The 17,061-nt window shown below is 38.6% G+C and overlaps 2 protein-coding genes across 2 annotated transcripts; both read left to right on the forward strand.

Annotated features, from left to right (window-relative positions):
• The first annotated feature begins 698 nt into the window (after positions 1–698).
• LOC122639283 (disease resistance protein RPV1-like) lies at positions 699–12,663 on the forward strand. Its single transcript, XM_043832101.1, has 2 exons — positions 699–1,219; positions 12,387–12,663. Exons 1-2 carry the CDS (start codon positions 735–737, stop codon positions 12,646–12,648), a joined length of 747 nt encoding a protein of 248 aa, XP_043688036.1. The 5' UTR covers positions 699–734; the 3' UTR covers positions 12,649–12,663.
• LOC122638985 (disease resistance protein L6-like) lies at positions 12,661–16,614 on the forward strand (the record flags this gene model as incomplete). The annotated part of the gene is made up of 5 exons (XM_043831832.1): positions 12,661–13,482; positions 13,613–13,900; positions 14,045–14,220; positions 14,788–16,545; positions 16,587–16,614. Coding segments are annotated over 5 exons (3,072 nt in total), but the record flags the coding sequence as incomplete, so codon positions are not given.
• Between the last annotated feature and the right edge of the window lie 447 nt (positions 16,615–17,061).

Below are 17,061 nucleotides of genomic sequence, written 5' to 3' on the forward strand. Positions count from 1 at the left end.
AGATCCAAAGAGAAGAGAGAAGAAGAAGAAAAGTTAATAGCTTTACCTAGGTTTTCAACGAAAAGAGAGAATTGGATGCAGTTGGCTCTAGATTCCACCGTCATTAAAAAAAAACAACCAGCATCAACAGCAATGGCAATAAAAACAATACCACATGAGCGTTAGGTTTTTTTTTTTTTTTGAATTCGAAATCTGAATTTTTCTGAGCAAATTGTTCCGAAGTAAATAACTAGTCTACGGTTTTGGGTAGACTCTGCTCCACAGTAGTAAATAACTAGTCTAGGTTTTTGGCTTCCATGGTGTTCGCTACTAAGATACCAACAACTCATTTTTCCCAATCGATTTTGGGAAAGATGAGTTGTAGATTTTTGTGTGTTTTTTTTCTTTCTTGCAAGGGCATTTTTGTTAGTTCACCTCATGTTTTTAACATTATTAGCCATAAACTAACGAAAAGGGAGGCATGTGTTAACTTTTGGGAACTTAGGGGGTATGCAGAATTTTTGAAAATCGGTAGAATTGTTTGATTATACTTATGTGATATCTCAGGGGTGTAATGTATAAATTTAAAAAAAAAAGAAATATCAACGATTTTTTTTGATAATAAAATATAATGATTGACAACTGCTCAGCTCAGTTGGTGAGTCGTGGTGCGCTTCATGCCCATGCTCACCAAGAGGATCTTGAAGTATATCAACACGATTCAAATTTGAAAGGATATCAAGCAATTTGATAGAATGGCAGCTCATCAGGCGTCTTCGTCATCCTCTTCTGGTTCGAGTTATGAAGTGTTCTTGAACTTTCACGGCGAAGACGTTCGCACCAATTTCGCCGACCACCTGTACCATGCGTTGGTTGGGGCTGGAATTCGAACTTTCAGAGAAGAGGAAGAACTCTGCAAGGGAAACGAGATTTCCCCGGAGCTACTCGCTGCAATCCAGCAGTCAAGAATCTCCATTCCCATCCTCTCGATGAACTATGCTTCGAGCAAATGGTGTCTCAATGAGCTAACAAAGATATCTGAATGCATAAGAACAATGAATCAGATCGTCTTGCCCATTTTCTACAAAATTGAACCAAAGGATGTGCGAAACCAGACCGGGAATTACGCAAAGGCCTTTGCGAAACACCAGAAGCGTTTTGACAAAAGAACCGTGCAAAAGGGGAAAAATACTCTGCAAGAGGTTGGAAAATTGAATGGATGGCACGCGAAGATAGAGACGTAAGTCCAACAGTTCCATTTTGGTTCCATATTTAATGGTTAACATTTTCTATATTTCCTCACTATAAAGTCATAAAGTTGTAACAACTTGCTGTCCTCGCTTGTTGTCATCTAATTAGGTCATATTTCGCCTATATTCTTGGATTGCATTTCATTGAGTTGTTGCATCAGTGTCAATTTCCATCAACAAAACTTAAAACTTTGGGCTCACTCTTTGATCAAATGCAATCATGTTGTATAGAATTGCGATTTATTGCTAAGCAGACGTGCTGAGATATTTCCATTCATGTGATTGGTTTGCTTTAGTTATATGATAGAGAGAAACTTTTGAATGGATAACAAATGCAATACTTGATTAATAAGTGGAGCAATGTTAATGGTCCAGTGGCTGAGAGTTTGCACTCATATCTGTCATGTGGCAAATTAGATGATGTTAAAATTTTGTAGATAGGTAGACCCCAAGGTCCCATACACATATTTGAAGTTTCATCCAAACCGAGTTTTTCCATGTGGCAGAAGGGTTAATGGATTACCAATAGGATGCATTGACATGCATGCGAAGCTAATTATTGAATTTGAGGCTGAAATTTGACAAGGGGATAATCGAGACCTTTCTATAGAAATTCAAAACCTTTCTGCATAGCACAAGTAAATGCACAAACCAGGAAAATCCATTGTATAGAAATCCAAAGGCTTTCCGCATAGCACAAGCAGATGCACAAACCAGAAAATTTTCCTCAATACGCTGGTCCAAAAATCTTTTTAGCTTAACAACAACAATAATTACCAAACTACACTGCTAATTTATGACCTGACAGACAAGCCCATCCTTCTATCTGTATCTTTTTTTCCCCCTTCTTTTCTCTCTCTCTCTCTCTCTCTCTCTCTCTTTGTGATTGACCCGATCATCTGCCCTCTGCTCCAATAAGATGACCCCTGGAACCATGCATAACCAAAAATCCATATCAGTTTTATTCAGATTTTTAAGTATTATGGTATATAAGATGCAGATGTTGATCTCCCAGTTTTTATTGTTGATTTTCTAACTTGAAAATAGCTTTTGTTTTGATAAATTTCTGGTTTACTGTTCCTCCACTTAATTTGTGATTTTTTGCTACTCAATTAATTGATTTATTTCTACATATAAATTGCTATTTAAGTAATATTTTTTATCTAGGAATTTGTGCACATGAGAAAATCCTTTAATTCTTCCCATATTTGTCTTTTGCAGATGTTAACTTTCTAGGGGAGTTGAATGTCCTTAATCTATGTTTTACATATCTTAATTGTTTGTTATGCTAACATGTCATCAGTTCAAACTATTGAGAATTTTTAGCACATGTATTAAAAGAGAATTTAAAGGGTTTTAATAATTTTTTTCCTTTATTGGTTGAATCTTTACATAGACCAAATGAAATTGTGCATATATTGATTATACACATAGCATGGTTCCATTTTCAGCATAACTTTGTTGATGTTGCAATATCTTTAATGTATGGGTTTAATTGTTGACAAGAGCCCTCTAGTTTTCTTAATGTTCTTTGTTTTTTTTTTTTTCCAATTTTTTACTTGTTGAGTTGGGCATACTAAGTTGTTTAAGAAAGCACGATTACTATTTCATGATTGGTGAAGAACTAGCTGTCAAATGGTAGTACGCCTAAGAATGCTTCTTCTTGCACTCTGTTGTAATGTAATGGGTACAAGGGTAATTCTATCCTAGGGGTATTATTGTCATTTGAATCCATTCTAGAATGTTTCTGTTGTAATATGGGTTCAGGGGTAGAATAGTCATAAGGGTATTTCTGTCCTTGTACTCATTCCAGAATGTTATTCTTTTTATTATAAATAAAGATGGCTGTAGTCTCTCTGACTTAAGCCAGTATTCACGGAATTCCACATGGTATCAGAGCCAAAAATATTCCGGGAATATGGGAATTAAAATTTTTTTCCTTTTTCTCTTTCTCTCTTCTCCTTCACGATTTTGACCTAAGGCCAGCCACCACCGCCAGCCCTCCGCCACCACTGCCCAGCCCTCCTCTCCCTTTCGCCAACCCCCGTAGGTCTCTCAACCTCTTCCGCCACCACCGCTAGCCCCTGCAGGGTCTTCCACCTTCTTTCGCCACCACCGCCAGCCCCCGTAGGGCCTCCCACCCTCTTCCGCCACCGTCGTTAGTCCCCGCAGCCTCTCGCCCTTCCTTTTTTTCTCGCGGCAGGCTCTCTCTTCCCATTGTCGTTAATTTTTTCCCACCTTTGGTGGTGAGTTGACTCCCGCCGAGGGTCCTTTTTTTCCCTCCTTATGATCTAATTTATTTTTTTTGGAGGCCTTGTCTTTGGATTCTGCGATATTTTTCCAGCCAACATGTTTGACGTTTCAGAGATCACTTCTGCCTCTTCTGGTTCTGATGGTTCGTCGCACCACGACTTTATTCCTTTTCCGGTGAACGCCATCAAATTAAATGGCAGCAATTATCTTATGTGGTCTCGATCATGTTTGTTTGCTATTGGTTCCCGTGGCCTGTCTGGCTACATCATGAGTACCACAGTTAGGCCTACCGAGACTGGTTCTGCACAGGAGTGTTGGATGAATTTTAATTTATTGGTCATGTCGTTTCTGGTTAATTCCATGGACCAAGAAATTGTTGGCCGATACCTTCTTCTTGATTCGATTGCAAAAATATGGAAGACAACCAAATATACTTATTTTTAGGTTGGGAACGCTGCCCAGTGCTATGAGCTACGTAAAAAAATCCACTCTACAAAATATCTGGAGTTGATACTTTCTCAGTATTACAATACCATGTGTACGATGTGGCAGCAGTTGTATTTTCTGGGCACCTTCAATGCAACCACTGATGTTGACGTCACGGCCTACCGAAAGTGGGAGGATCGTTTGTGTCTTTGATTTCTTGGCCTGCCTGTATTGAGTTTGATCATATCTGGTCAAATATTTTAAATCGCGAACCTCTCCCAACTCTTGAAGAAGCCTATACGATTCTTTCAACTGAGGACAGTCGACGTACCGCCATGGTTCACCCTGTTACTCAGGAGCGCTCGGCTCTTATTTCTGGTTCATAGTCTTCCCGTGGGGGCTCTTCTCGATCTGCCAATACTGATCGGACATCTGGTGATCGCCCTCCAATCAAATGCGATCATTGTGGGAAGGAATGGCATACGAAGGACCACCATTGGAAGCTTCATGGTCGCCCAACAGACACTTGCGGGCGTGAGAGGGGTGGTTCTAATCGGCCTAATAGCACCCATGCTCATCAGGCCACTACTGAGGACCAACCTGATCCTTCTCTGTCACAGGTTACGGCGGATTTGCCAAATTTACGGGATATGGTAACTCGTTTGGACATATCTTCTTCAGCATCTGTATCTCCATCCATGGCTGCCTCGGCTCTGTCTCTGCCTACTACTCACAGTACACCTTCTTCCACATGTATTTCATTTGGTGGGAATTGCACCTCTGTCATGCCCGATTCTTGGGTAATTGACTCAGGGGCAACCAACCATATGACTGACGACTCCTCTTTTTATTCCACATATTTTCCTTTATCTGGTTAGAGTAAGGTTCGTGTTGCTGATGGATCTCTTTCTCCTATCTCGGGAAAGGGGTTTGTGAAGTGTTCTTCCTCTTTTACCTTTTCATCTGTGTTACATGTTTCAAAGTTCACTACTAATTTGCTTTTCATTAGTAGCATAACTAGGGATTTAAATTGCAAGGTAATATTTTTTCCAACCCATTGTTTATTTCAGGACTTGGTAATGGACAGTACGATTGCATGTGGTAAGGTGGTTCGTGGTCTGTACGTGCTTGACGGTTCACGGGCAGTTTTGACATCTAAGCCTGCATCTTCTCATTTTGATTCTGCACTTTTTGAACTGAATAATTGGCATCGCCTTTCGGGCCATCCTTCGATTGGTTTCGATGGTTTGTCACTTTTATTGACTGTTTCAGCCAGACGACTTGGGTGTATTTGATGCATAGTAAAAGTGACGTTTTCACATGTTTTACTTTACTTCATAAGATGGTCAAGACACAGTTCGATCCCAAGGTCAAGATTCTTCGGTCAGATAATGGGAAGGAGTATATGGATGGTGCCTTGCTGTCATATTTGGACAGCCATGGGATCATTCATCAAACCTCTTATATTGACACTCCTGCTCAAAATGGGGTGGTTGAACGCAAGAACCGACATCTGTTGGAGGTTTCTCGTTCTCTTATTTTCACTATAGCTATTCCTCCTCGTTTTTGGGGTGACGCTGTCCTTACAACCACATATCTTATCAATTGCCTTCCATCCCGTGTTTTGGATGGCCGCTGCCTATTGGATGTGCTCTGTGGGAAATCGACTTTTGTTGTGTCCCCCAAAGTATTTGGCTGTATTGTGTTTGCCAGGAATCACCATGTACACGGCAGGTTTGATCCAAAGGGGCTGTGATGCATATTTCTTGGTTATTCTGCTATTCAGAAAGGTTATAAGTGCTATCATCCTCCAACCCGAAAAGTGTTTGTCACTATGGATGTAGTGTTCCAGGAATCAAAGGCTTGCTTTAAACAGCAGGAACCTCTACAGGGGGAGATTATAAGTGGTGAAGAGGTTTCGCTAATTGCTCCTCTAGACATTGAGATACCTACTGTAGAGGATGTTTCTGTTGAATTTGAAGATGGAGTTACAAGTCAAGAACAAGAAGTGGGAAAGCAACAACAGACAAAGGAAAATGTGAACATTTGGGGAACTGATTTTCCTCTGGACAGCCCTCTGTACAAAGAGACCACCACCACTGATCCTACTCAATTTTCATCTGTTCCTACTCCAAGTCTTGCTCCTAGTCAGATTTCTGATAAGCCTTCTCTTTATCCCAGTCTTGATTTACCCATCATTGGTCGAAAATCAAAGAGGAGTTGTACATTGCACCCTATTTCTAACTTTGTGTCATACAACTCTCTAACTCCCTCTTTTTCATGCCTTCGTATTTTCTTTATCCTCTGTTTTCATCCCTAACAATTGGCAGGAGGCAATAGCCGAACAAAAATGGAAGGATGCGATGAATGAAGAAATGCATGCCCTTGGAAAAAATCAGACCTGGGATTTGGTGAGTCCTCCATTAAGAAAAAGACCTATTGGTTGTAAATGGGTCTTTGTTGTGAAGCACAAGGTTGATGGCTCAGTAGAAAGGTACAAAGCATGACTTGTTGCCAAAGGGTTTACTCAAACCCAAGGAATTGACTATCAAGAGACCTTTGCTCCTGTAGTAAAGATGAATACTATACGGGTTAGTATCTCTTATGCTGTGAATCAAGGATGGGAACTCCAACAACTTGATGTGAAGAATGCCTTCTGGCATGGAGATTTGGAAGATGTCTACATGGAGATACCTCCTGGTTTTACTTCTTCAGAAACTCAGGGAAAGGTATGTAAGCTGAAAAAGGCTCTATATGGTCTGAAACAGTCACCAAGGGCATAGTTTGGCCACTTCCATAAGGCTATGATTACTTATGGGTATAAGCAGAGCAATGCTGATCACACATTGTTTGTTAAGAAGATAAGACAGCAAGTAACAGTGTTGATTGTCTATGTTGATGACATAGTGATCACAGGTAGTGATGTATAGGAAATCAAGAATTTGAAGACTTATTTGGGCACCGAATTTGAAGTCAAAATTTGGGTAGATTAAGGTACTTCCTAGGGATTGAGGTTGCCTATTCAGTTAAGGACATATCTCTCTCTTAAAGGAAATATACCTTGGATTTATTGAAAGAAACAGGGATGCTTTGGTGTAAACGAGCAGATACCCCTCTGGAGCCCAACACGCATTTGAAGAGTAAGGAAGGTGACCCCATGGACAAAGGCAGTTATCAGAGGTTAGTTGGTCGATTGATCTACCTCTCACATACCTGGCCAGATATCACATTTGCTGTAAGCCTTGTCAGTCAATACATGCATGATCCTCATTCTTCTCACTTGGAAGCAGCATACAGAATTCTCAGTTACCTCAAGTCATCTTCGGGGAAAGGAGTCTTGTTCTCTCCACATAGCCATCTCCCGATAGAAGTATACACTGATGAAGATTGAGCTGGCAGTCCTGATGATAGGAAGTCCACGTCTGGGTATTGCACATTTGTTGGAGGAAACCTAACTACTTGGAGAAGCAGAACACAAGCTGTTGTGGCTCGATCTAGTGCTGAAGCTGAGTTCCGAGCTATGGCGCAGGGTATTTGTGAGCTTCTTTGGCTCAAGGGGCTTCTTCAAGATTTGGGGATGCATATTGATCTTCCTATGCGGCTCTACTATGACAGCAAGGCCGCAATCAGCATTGCTCACAACCCGGTTCAACATGATCGCACCAAACATGTTGAAATTGGCCGATACTTCATCAAAGAGAAGCTAGAACAAGGAATAATTTGTCTACCATTTATTCAATTTAGTGAACAACTGGCTGATGTCCTTACCAAAGGAATCAGTACTAAGTTATTCTTTCCTATAATTAGCAAGTTGGGCATGTTTGATATGTATGCACCAACTTGAGGGGGAGTGTTGTAATATGGGTTCAGGGGTAGAATAGTCATAAGGGTATTTCTGCCCTTGTACTCATTCTAGAATGTTCTTCTCTTTATTATACATAAAGATGGCTGTAGTCTCTCTGGCTTAAGCCAGTATTCATGGAATTCCACAATTTCTCATCTAGTTATAAATAAAGAGGATGTGGACACATTGTAAACAAGCCACGTTCAAGCAATTCCACATGGTATCAGAGCGGGAACCAATCCGAGGATCCTAGAGATGAAATTTTTTCTCTCTTCTCTCGCTCTCTCTCTCTCGATCGAGCCCTAGCCCCACCACTCTCTATCGCCACCAACTACCTTGGGTATCATCACTTTTGAGTTCTATATTTCTTAGGCACATACTTTCAAGCTATGAAGGTTGATCTAATTGGACATATTGGGAAAGTTCGTAGAGGCTATGAAGGTGTATATGGAGGATATGGTTTTGGAGAGGGGAATGAAGAGGGGATCTTAATTTTAGATTTTGCTTTGGCTTTTGATTTATCCATTGTAAACACTTACTTTGAGAAGAGAGAAGAGCAGTTAATTACCTTCAAAAAGTGGATATCATAATAGCCAAATAGATTTCTTCCTAACTAGAAGGTCTGATAGATTGTCATGTAAGGACTATAAAGTGATACCAGGGTAGAGCTTGACCGCACAACATAGATTAGTGGTCATGGACATGTGCCTCACTATGCAGAATCATAAGAAAGACCAGCAAATTTGCCCTAAATAAGGTGGTGGAGATTAAAAGGAGGTACTTTGAAATCATTTACTAATGAAGTGGTCAAACAAGGAAAGTGAGACTTTGAGGAAGACACTAATACGATGTGGAATGAAATGGCTACATGTTTTAAGAAGGTTGCTAAAGATGTCCTAGGCGAATCGAAAGGAAAACGTCATTCCTCTAGAGAGACTTGGTGGTAGGATGATGAGGTTCAAACAACCATTAAGACTAAGAAAGCTAGTTTTAAGACATGGCAAAGGCCTAAGAATCTAGAGGATTTAAAAAAAGGTATAAATTTGCCAAAAATGAAGCTAAGAAGATTGTAGGAAAAGCAAGGGTGAAGAAATATGAAGATCTTTATAACAATCTGAGCACAAAGGAAGGGGAAAAAGCTATCTATAAGATAGCTAAAATGAGGGAAAGAAGAGTAGAGATCTCGACCATTAGATGTATTAAAAATGAAGATGGTAAAGGACTAGTAAGGGATAAGGACATTAAATAGGAGATGGGAAGGTTATTTCTGCAGCATACTAAGTGAGCACACTTCTAGTAATAGTGTTTCGGAAGACTATAATTATCCATCAAGACACCACATGTCGTAGATATATACGAAGAATTAGGTTGCCTGAAGTAAAAGAAGCTTTAAGGAGGATAAAAGTAGGCAAGGCACAAGACCCAGATGAGATCCCAATCGAAGTGTGGAAGAGTTTAGTAATTCGTGGTTTATCTTGGCTAACCAAACTGTTTAATAAGACTATAAGCACAAGGAAAAGGCCAGATGAATGGAGGAGAAGCATCGTGGTGCTGATTTACAAAAATAAGGTTGATATTCAGAGCTAGAATAACTACAGAGGCATAAAACTATTGAGTCATAATATGAAATTATGGGAGCGGGTTATTGAAACCCACTTGAGGCAAGATACTACTCTTACGGAGATCCAATTTGGTTTTATGCCAGGAAAATCCATGACAAAAGCTATTTACCTAATTAGGAGACTTCTGGAAAGGCTTAGGGATTGCAAGAAGGATCTCCATATGGTCTTTATTGACCTAGAAAAAGCTTATGGCAGAGTCCCTAGAGAGTTAATCTTGCAAGTACTAGAGAAGTGAAGTGTTTCAAGTAAATATGTGGACATAATTAAAGATATGTATGATGGTGCGGTGACAAGTGTAAGAACGGTGGGGGGACAAGGTAGTGGATTACCAATTACAATTGGGTTACATCATGGATCAACTTTAAGCCCTTATTTGTTTGCACTTATTATGGATGATTTAAGTTGAGAGATTCAAGATGAGGTTCCTTGGTGTATGCTTTTTGCTGATGATATTGTTTTGGTGGATGAGACAAAAGCATGGATTAATGCCAAGTTAGAGTTATGGAGATCAACCTTGGAATCAAAAGTTTTTAAGCTAAGTAGAACGAAGACGGATTATAGGGTGTGTAACTTTGGTTATGCTAGGACGGATAATGAATTGGTGAAATTTGATGAGAGGGAGATTCAACAAAATGATTATTTAGGTATCTTGGCTCAATCATATAGAGGACGATGTTTCCCAGAGAATTAAAGTAGGATGGATGAATTGGAGAGGTGCGTCCATAGTTGTCAAGGTGACTAGGCGATTGAGGGTTAAAAAAAAAAAAAAAACAAGGTGACAAGGCGTCGCCTAGGTGACCAAGGCGACACTCGAAATGAAGGCGTGACAAAGGCGCCTGGACGCCAAGGCGTCGCCTTGACAACTATGGGTGCATCCGGCGTTTTGTTTGATCGATGTATTCCTTTAAAACTTAAAGGAAAACTTTGTAGGATAGTCATACGACCGGCTATGATGTATGGTGCAGAATGTTGTGTAGTTAAGAAGAGCGGAGATGAGGATGTTGAGATGGATGAGTGGAAAAACTAGGAAGGAAAAAGTAAGAATGATCATATTAGAGCTGGTTTGGGAGTAGCTCCGGTACATGATAAGCTACAAGAAAGTCGTTTGAGGTGGCATGGCCATGTTCAATGAAGGCCTTTGGACGCTCTAGTATGGGGGAGTGATTGAATTCAAATTGAAGGAACTAAAAGAACCAGGGGCAGTCCTGAATGACCTTAGGAGAAGTGGTGAGAAAAGACATGTATAACTTAGGCCTTGTATCAAGTATGACCTCGAATAGAGCTGATTGGAGGGCAAGGATCCATGTAGCCGACTCCATTTACCGACTTGAGGCATTTTAATAATATTTCTTTCTTTACATAATTCCTTGGAAACAACATTAATGTCTAAATAATAACTCAACTACTTATAAAGGCAGGGTATTGGTTTTGTTAATACAGTATGAAATTATTATTTGATCTTTTTTTTTTTGAACGCAAAGCATTTTATATTGTTAGATAAATAAATAGTTTACTCTTTTAAACTTGTAGATAGTTTGCCTATTTCATCAGCAGGTCTTAAATTCATTTGTTCATAATCTATCAAATGATTCAATGGCAAATATTTCGTTGGTTTGAGAAAATAATTCCATAGCTATAATGCACTTTATATTATTTTTATCTACCACATAGCTAGACTTTGAATGCATTTCTTCAAATGTTTGGAACAATTTGATTACCTTTGAGATTTCTTATTGTTTTGTTAAAAAGTCCATCATCAGTAGTGTTTTGCGTTGCTGCAGACCTTGTCTAAAAGATATTGACTTGTCACTTTGTCAGTGGAATGGCTGTTTATTCCATCCCAGACAATCCCCATCTCCGGTTTGCAAGTCCTAGCCTTCTATGTGTCCCCATTGCAGATTCCAATTTGCAACTGGATAGCATTAACATAAGCATTTTGAAAAGGAACACTAAGTTGTATACGAGATGTCTTCAATATTTATAGTGTGTTACGGTTTCATGCCCTTTTAAAACGGAAAAAAGAGATTATTTATTTTCTTAACATATAGTGCAGATTGACATTTATAGAGTAGAAGAAATATGTATAGCCATTTGAACAGATTACTCGTACCCAACAAAGCCCAATTCAGTAAAACCTGAGCCTAGCTATGGGCTTGAACAATTCTTCTTCACTTGGGCTTGATTGGTGAAGTTCAAAGCTTAGTTTCATTATTAGGCTTGTCTTTAGGACTTCAAATGAACTAGGATTGACACACACTTAATGTCCTAACATAAAAGGGAGGAAAAAAATGATCATAGTATGGGCTATGATAAAATAGATTTAGAGTCCATTTATTTATTATGAATACTTTTAATAAAATGCTATTGAATTTCAATTTCTTTTAATATAAAAACATTGAAAATTTCTTTAGTGGGTGTGCCTTGGTGCAACGTTAAGTTGTTCTATTGCAACCTATTGGTTGCGGGTTAAAAACTTGGAAACAGCCTCTACTGAGAATTAGGGGGTAAGGCTGCATACATTTGCCCCTCCCAGACCATGTTGTAGGGGGAGCCTCGTGCACTAGGACACTCTTTTTTTTAACATTGAATTTTTTTTTAATGTATTGCAGAAAAAATATTTGTTGCCGTCCTCTTCTCCTTTCTTCATTGGTAGGAATTTTCCGATCATTTTTAATATGTATTCATTGTTAGGAAGAATAATTTGGATTTAGAGGTATCTAAAATAAAAAATAAAAAATAATTAGGTTAAGGGTCAACAAATTGTGAGATCTTGTTTATCATTTTTCTTTGCCCTGCTTGCTACTCTGTTTGCGCACTTGTGAAAGATTTGGATGGAGAATCAATACAATAATAGAAACAGAAAAATAAGACAAACATATAGTAAGACTTTCATAATCTACTTCAGTCACATAATCCACTTGTGGTTTCTTCCATGTTGAATTTTTTTGTTCCTTTTCTTATGTACATTTCATCACCCAAAGTATTTATCCCTTTTTTGTTTGAATTATGCAGGTATGAAGGGAAGTTAGTAAAGGAAGTTGTTAAAACAGTTTGGAGTACATTGAACAAGCGACTCTTGACTGTTTCAAAAAAACTAGTTGGAATCCAATCTCATGTAAAAGAAATGTTGATGCGATTAGATATTGAATCTGATAACAGAAAAATTGTGGGGATCCATGGCCTCGGTGGCGTTGGAAAGACAACAGTCGCTAGGGCTGTCTGCGAAACAATCCTTAGTCACTTTGAAGGATTTAGATTTATTGAAAATGTTTGAGAGAATGTTCAAAAACATGGGATTCACTATCTACAAAACCAACTTATCAATGATATTGTGAAACAAAAATATCTAAATATTACAGATGTGGATGCTGGAATAGAAGTGATCCGGCAACGATTCTGTAACAAGAAAGTTCTTATTGTTCTTGATGATGTGGATCAAGATATTCAAGCAAAGTCTCTGGCTGGGGACCGTGAATGGTTTGGTATTGGAAGTAAGATCATTATCACAAGCAGAAATAAGAATATTTTAATTGCTCAAAAAGCAGATGAGATTTATGAGCCCAATGTAATGGATTTAAATGATTCTCTTGAACTTTTTAGTCATTATGCCTTTGGAAGGGACCGACCTCTAGAAGATTATTTGGATCTCTCAGAAACTATGGTAAAAACTACTGGAGGACTTCCTTTGGCTCTTCAAGTTATAGGTTCATCTTTGTATTTAAAGGGAAAATCAGTATGGGAAGGCATGTTAAAGAAGTTGCAAAAAGTTCCCAGTAATGATGTCATGAAAAGGTTGAAAATAAGTTATGATGAATTAGATGATGAGGAGCAACAAATGTTTCTTGATACTGCTTGTTTTTTCATTGGAATGAATAAAGACATTGCATGTCACATATGGGATGAGTGTGGTTTTTCTTCGCAAGTAGGACTTGATGCTCTTTGTGTAAGGTCTTTGGTAACAATTAGTGAAAAAGGTGAGTTAAAGATGCACGATCAGCTTCGGGATCTTGGAAGGCAAATTGTTCATCAAGAGAACAAAGATGAGCCAGAGAAACGTACTCGAATATGGTCTCAAGAGGAAGTCTTGGCTGTATTGAATACAAAGAAGGTAGGTATTGAATATAAATTTGTTATTTTTATATCAGGAGTTTGTGAATTAGGTCTTTGATGGTTTTTTCTTGGTTTATTACAACAACCTTGGTTTAGTACTTAATTAATTGAGGTTCTCTATTTTGTAGGGAACAAGTAATGTTAAAGGACTTAGTATTGACTTTAGACAAATATCAAGGAGCCAATGTTTGATGTGTGAAGGATTTGCTGCAATGACAAGACTAAGGTTACTCCAAGTTGATTATGCACAATCTTTTGGGAACTTCACTCATTCTTTTTCAGAACTGAGATGGCTTAGTTGGAAAGGATGCCCCGACCAAAATGTGCAAACCAATTTTCGTCCATGGAAACTGGCAGTTCTTGATCTATCACATAGTAAGATTACAAAAAGCTGGATGGGTTGGAACTACATCAAGGTCTTGAGGAATTTCTCTCTTTTGTTCAATTTGTTTACTCCAAAAGTCTTTAAAAAATTCAAATTTTCTTTAGTCCTTCTTAAGCTAATTAGATAAGTTATTATACTAATATAAGTATATATATATATATATTCTATTTTGCAGATGGCAGTAAATCTAAAAGTTCTAAATCTCACGTCTTGCCATCAACTACGTAGTACTCCTGACATTTCAGCAAATCAACTCTTGGAGGTATTAATTCTTAAAGACTCTATAAATTTGGATGAGATTGATACGTCCATTTGTTGTCTCACGAAATTAGTCATATTAGATATGAGTGGGTGTGGAAGTCTAATTAAGCTGCCGCAGAAATTGGACCTTGTGATCAAATTGAAAATACTTGATTTGAGTGGTTGCGATGAACTTGAATCACTTCCAAATCTTCCTTGACACTTGGAGGTTTTGATTCTTAGTGGCTGCCGAAATTTGGTTGGGATCGACAAATCCATTGGTTATCTCAAGAACTTGGTCACATTAGAGATGAGCTCCTGTGGTAGATTAGTGGATCTCCCAAGTGAAATTTTCCAGTTGACTTCTCTCAAAAGACTTGATTTAGAAAGATGTGGAAATCTAAAGAATCTACCAGAGAAATTGGGCCGCATGTTCTCCTTAACAGAACTTAATTTAAGTTGGTGCAAGAGTCTAGTGGATCTCCCAATTGATATTTGTCAATTGACTTCTCTCAAAAGAGTCAAATTAGTAGGATGCGAAAATCTAATAAAGCTGCCGAAGAAATTGGCCCGCATGATCTCCTTGACAGAACTTCATTTAAGTTTGTGCAGGAGTCTAGTGGACCTTCCAATTGAAATTTGTCAATTGACCTCCTTGACAACACTTGATATAAGTAGCTGCTATAATCTTGAATCGATTCCTAATCTTCCTTCTAATTTAAAATCTTTTGATGCATCTTATTGCACATTGTTAATATCACTCCCAATGTTTTCAAGCCTGAAAAATCTAGAGAAGTTGAGCTTTCGAGGATGCAAGAAGCTTCTACACATCTCAGGTCTTCCCTCAAGTTTGGCCAGCCTTGATGTTGGTTGTTGCTCGTCAATTCTAGACATATCAGGTCTTCCCTCAAGTTTGACCAGCCTTGATGTTAGTTACTGCTCTTCAATTCAAGACATCTCAGATCTTCCCTCAAGTTTGACCAGCCTAAATGCTGAGTCTTGCAAGTCAATGGTAAAACTATCAAGTACATCAGGAGGCTTGAGAAATTTAATGACATTATGTCTTGATTATTGCACCAGCTTAGAAGAAATTGAAGGTGTTGGTGATGAGGGACTGGACTCCCTGCAGTTCTTCTACATTAAGTGCTGTCCATTAAAAAAATTACCAAAACTGACGGCCTCAAAAAAATTAAGGTCTTTAATGCTCCATTGGAACGATGTCATATGTGATTTTGAAGGTGAGGGTATGTACTCTTTGGAAGCGTTGGAGATAGTGTCTTGCCAATCATTAAGAAAAGTACCAAATCTGCCAGAGTCGAAAAGGCTGAGGATATTAGAAATCAATGACTGTCCAAAATTATCCAAGATTGGGCACCTTGAGGACTATGAATCCTTGCAAAAGTTATCAATTAGTGAGGTCCCATCATTAAAAATACTTCCGGATGTCTCATCCCTAAAGAACTTGAGCTATTTTAGAATCAATCAGTGCTCCTCTATGGAAAGGTTACCTGATCTTTCAAACTTAAAAGAGTTGTTGCTATTACAGATTGAGGGTTTGGAGAAGCTAACCGAAATTCCAGGCCTTGACAGATTGGAGTCCTTGCGAGAATTGAAAATAGCAGGATGCATAGCTATAGAAAGATTACCGGATCTGTCAAACTTAAAAATGTTGGATGGTCTGGATATTGAAGGCTGCGAGATTCTAACCGAGATTCATGGTATTGACAGATTGGAATTCTTAGTGTATTTGGATATTAGTGGGTGCGGGTCCTTGGAAAGGTTACCGGATCTGTCACACTTAAAAAACTTATATGGTCTAAAGATTGAAGCTTGCAAGAATCTAACCGAGATTCGGGGTGTTGACAGATTGGGATTCTTAAGGAAGTTGGATATTAAGGGCTGTGAGTCCTTGGAAAGATTACCGGATCTGTCAAACTTAAAAAAGTTGAATGATTTAAAGATTGAAGGCTGGAAGAATCTAACCGAGATTGGTGGTATTGAAAGATTGCAATTCTTAAGAAGGTTGGACATTAGTGGGTGCGAGTCCTTGGAAAGGTTGTCTGATCTGTCAAACTTACAAGAGTTGTTTGGTCTAAAGATTGAAGATTGCAAGAATCTAACCGAGGTTCATGGTATTGACAGATTGGAATTCTTAGAGTATTTGGATATTAGTAGGTGCGGGTCCTTGGAAAGATTACCGGATTTGTCAAACTTAAAAAAGTTGTATGGTCTAAAGATTGAAGCTTGCAAGAATCTAACTGAGATTCATGGTGTTGACAGATTGGGATTCTTAAGGAGGTTGGATATTAGTGGGTGCGAGTCCTTGGAAAGATTGCCGGATCTGTCAAACATACAAGAGTTGTATAGTCTAAAGATTGAAGGCTGCAAGAATCTAACTGAGATTCATGGTGTTGACAGATTGGAGTTCTTAAGGAGGTTAAATATTAGTGGTTGCGAGTCCTCGGAAAGATTGCCAGATCTGTCAAAATTACAGGAGTTGTATAGTCTAAAGATTGGAAGCTGCAAGAATCTAACTGAGATTCATGGTGTTGACAGATTGGAGTTATTAAGGAGGTTGGATATTAGTGGGTGCCAGTCCTTGGAAAGATTGCCGGATCTGTCAAACTTACAAGAGTTGTATGATCTAAAGATTGAAGGCTGCAAGAATCTAACCGAGATTCATGGTGTTGACAGATTGAAATTCTTAGTGAATTTGGATATTAGAAAGTGCCAGTCCTTGGAAAGATTACCCGATCTGTCAAACTTACAAAGGTTGTATAGTCTAAAGATTGAAAACTCCAAGAATCTAACAGAGATTCATGGTGTTAACAAATTGGAATTCTTAGAGAATTTGGATATTAGTGGGTGTGAGTCCTTGGAAAGATTGCCGGATATACTTGAAAAATTTGAAGGAGCTAAGAATATTGGATTGGAATTGGAACTATTGAATGA

The sequence above is a fragment of the Telopea speciosissima genome, chromosome 9, assembly GCF_018873765.1.
Source record: "Telopea speciosissima isolate NSW1024214 ecotype Mountain lineage chromosome 9, Tspe_v1, whole genome shotgun sequence".
NCBI classification, from domain to species: domain Eukaryota; kingdom Viridiplantae; phylum Streptophyta; class Magnoliopsida; order Proteales; family Proteaceae; genus Telopea; species Telopea speciosissima.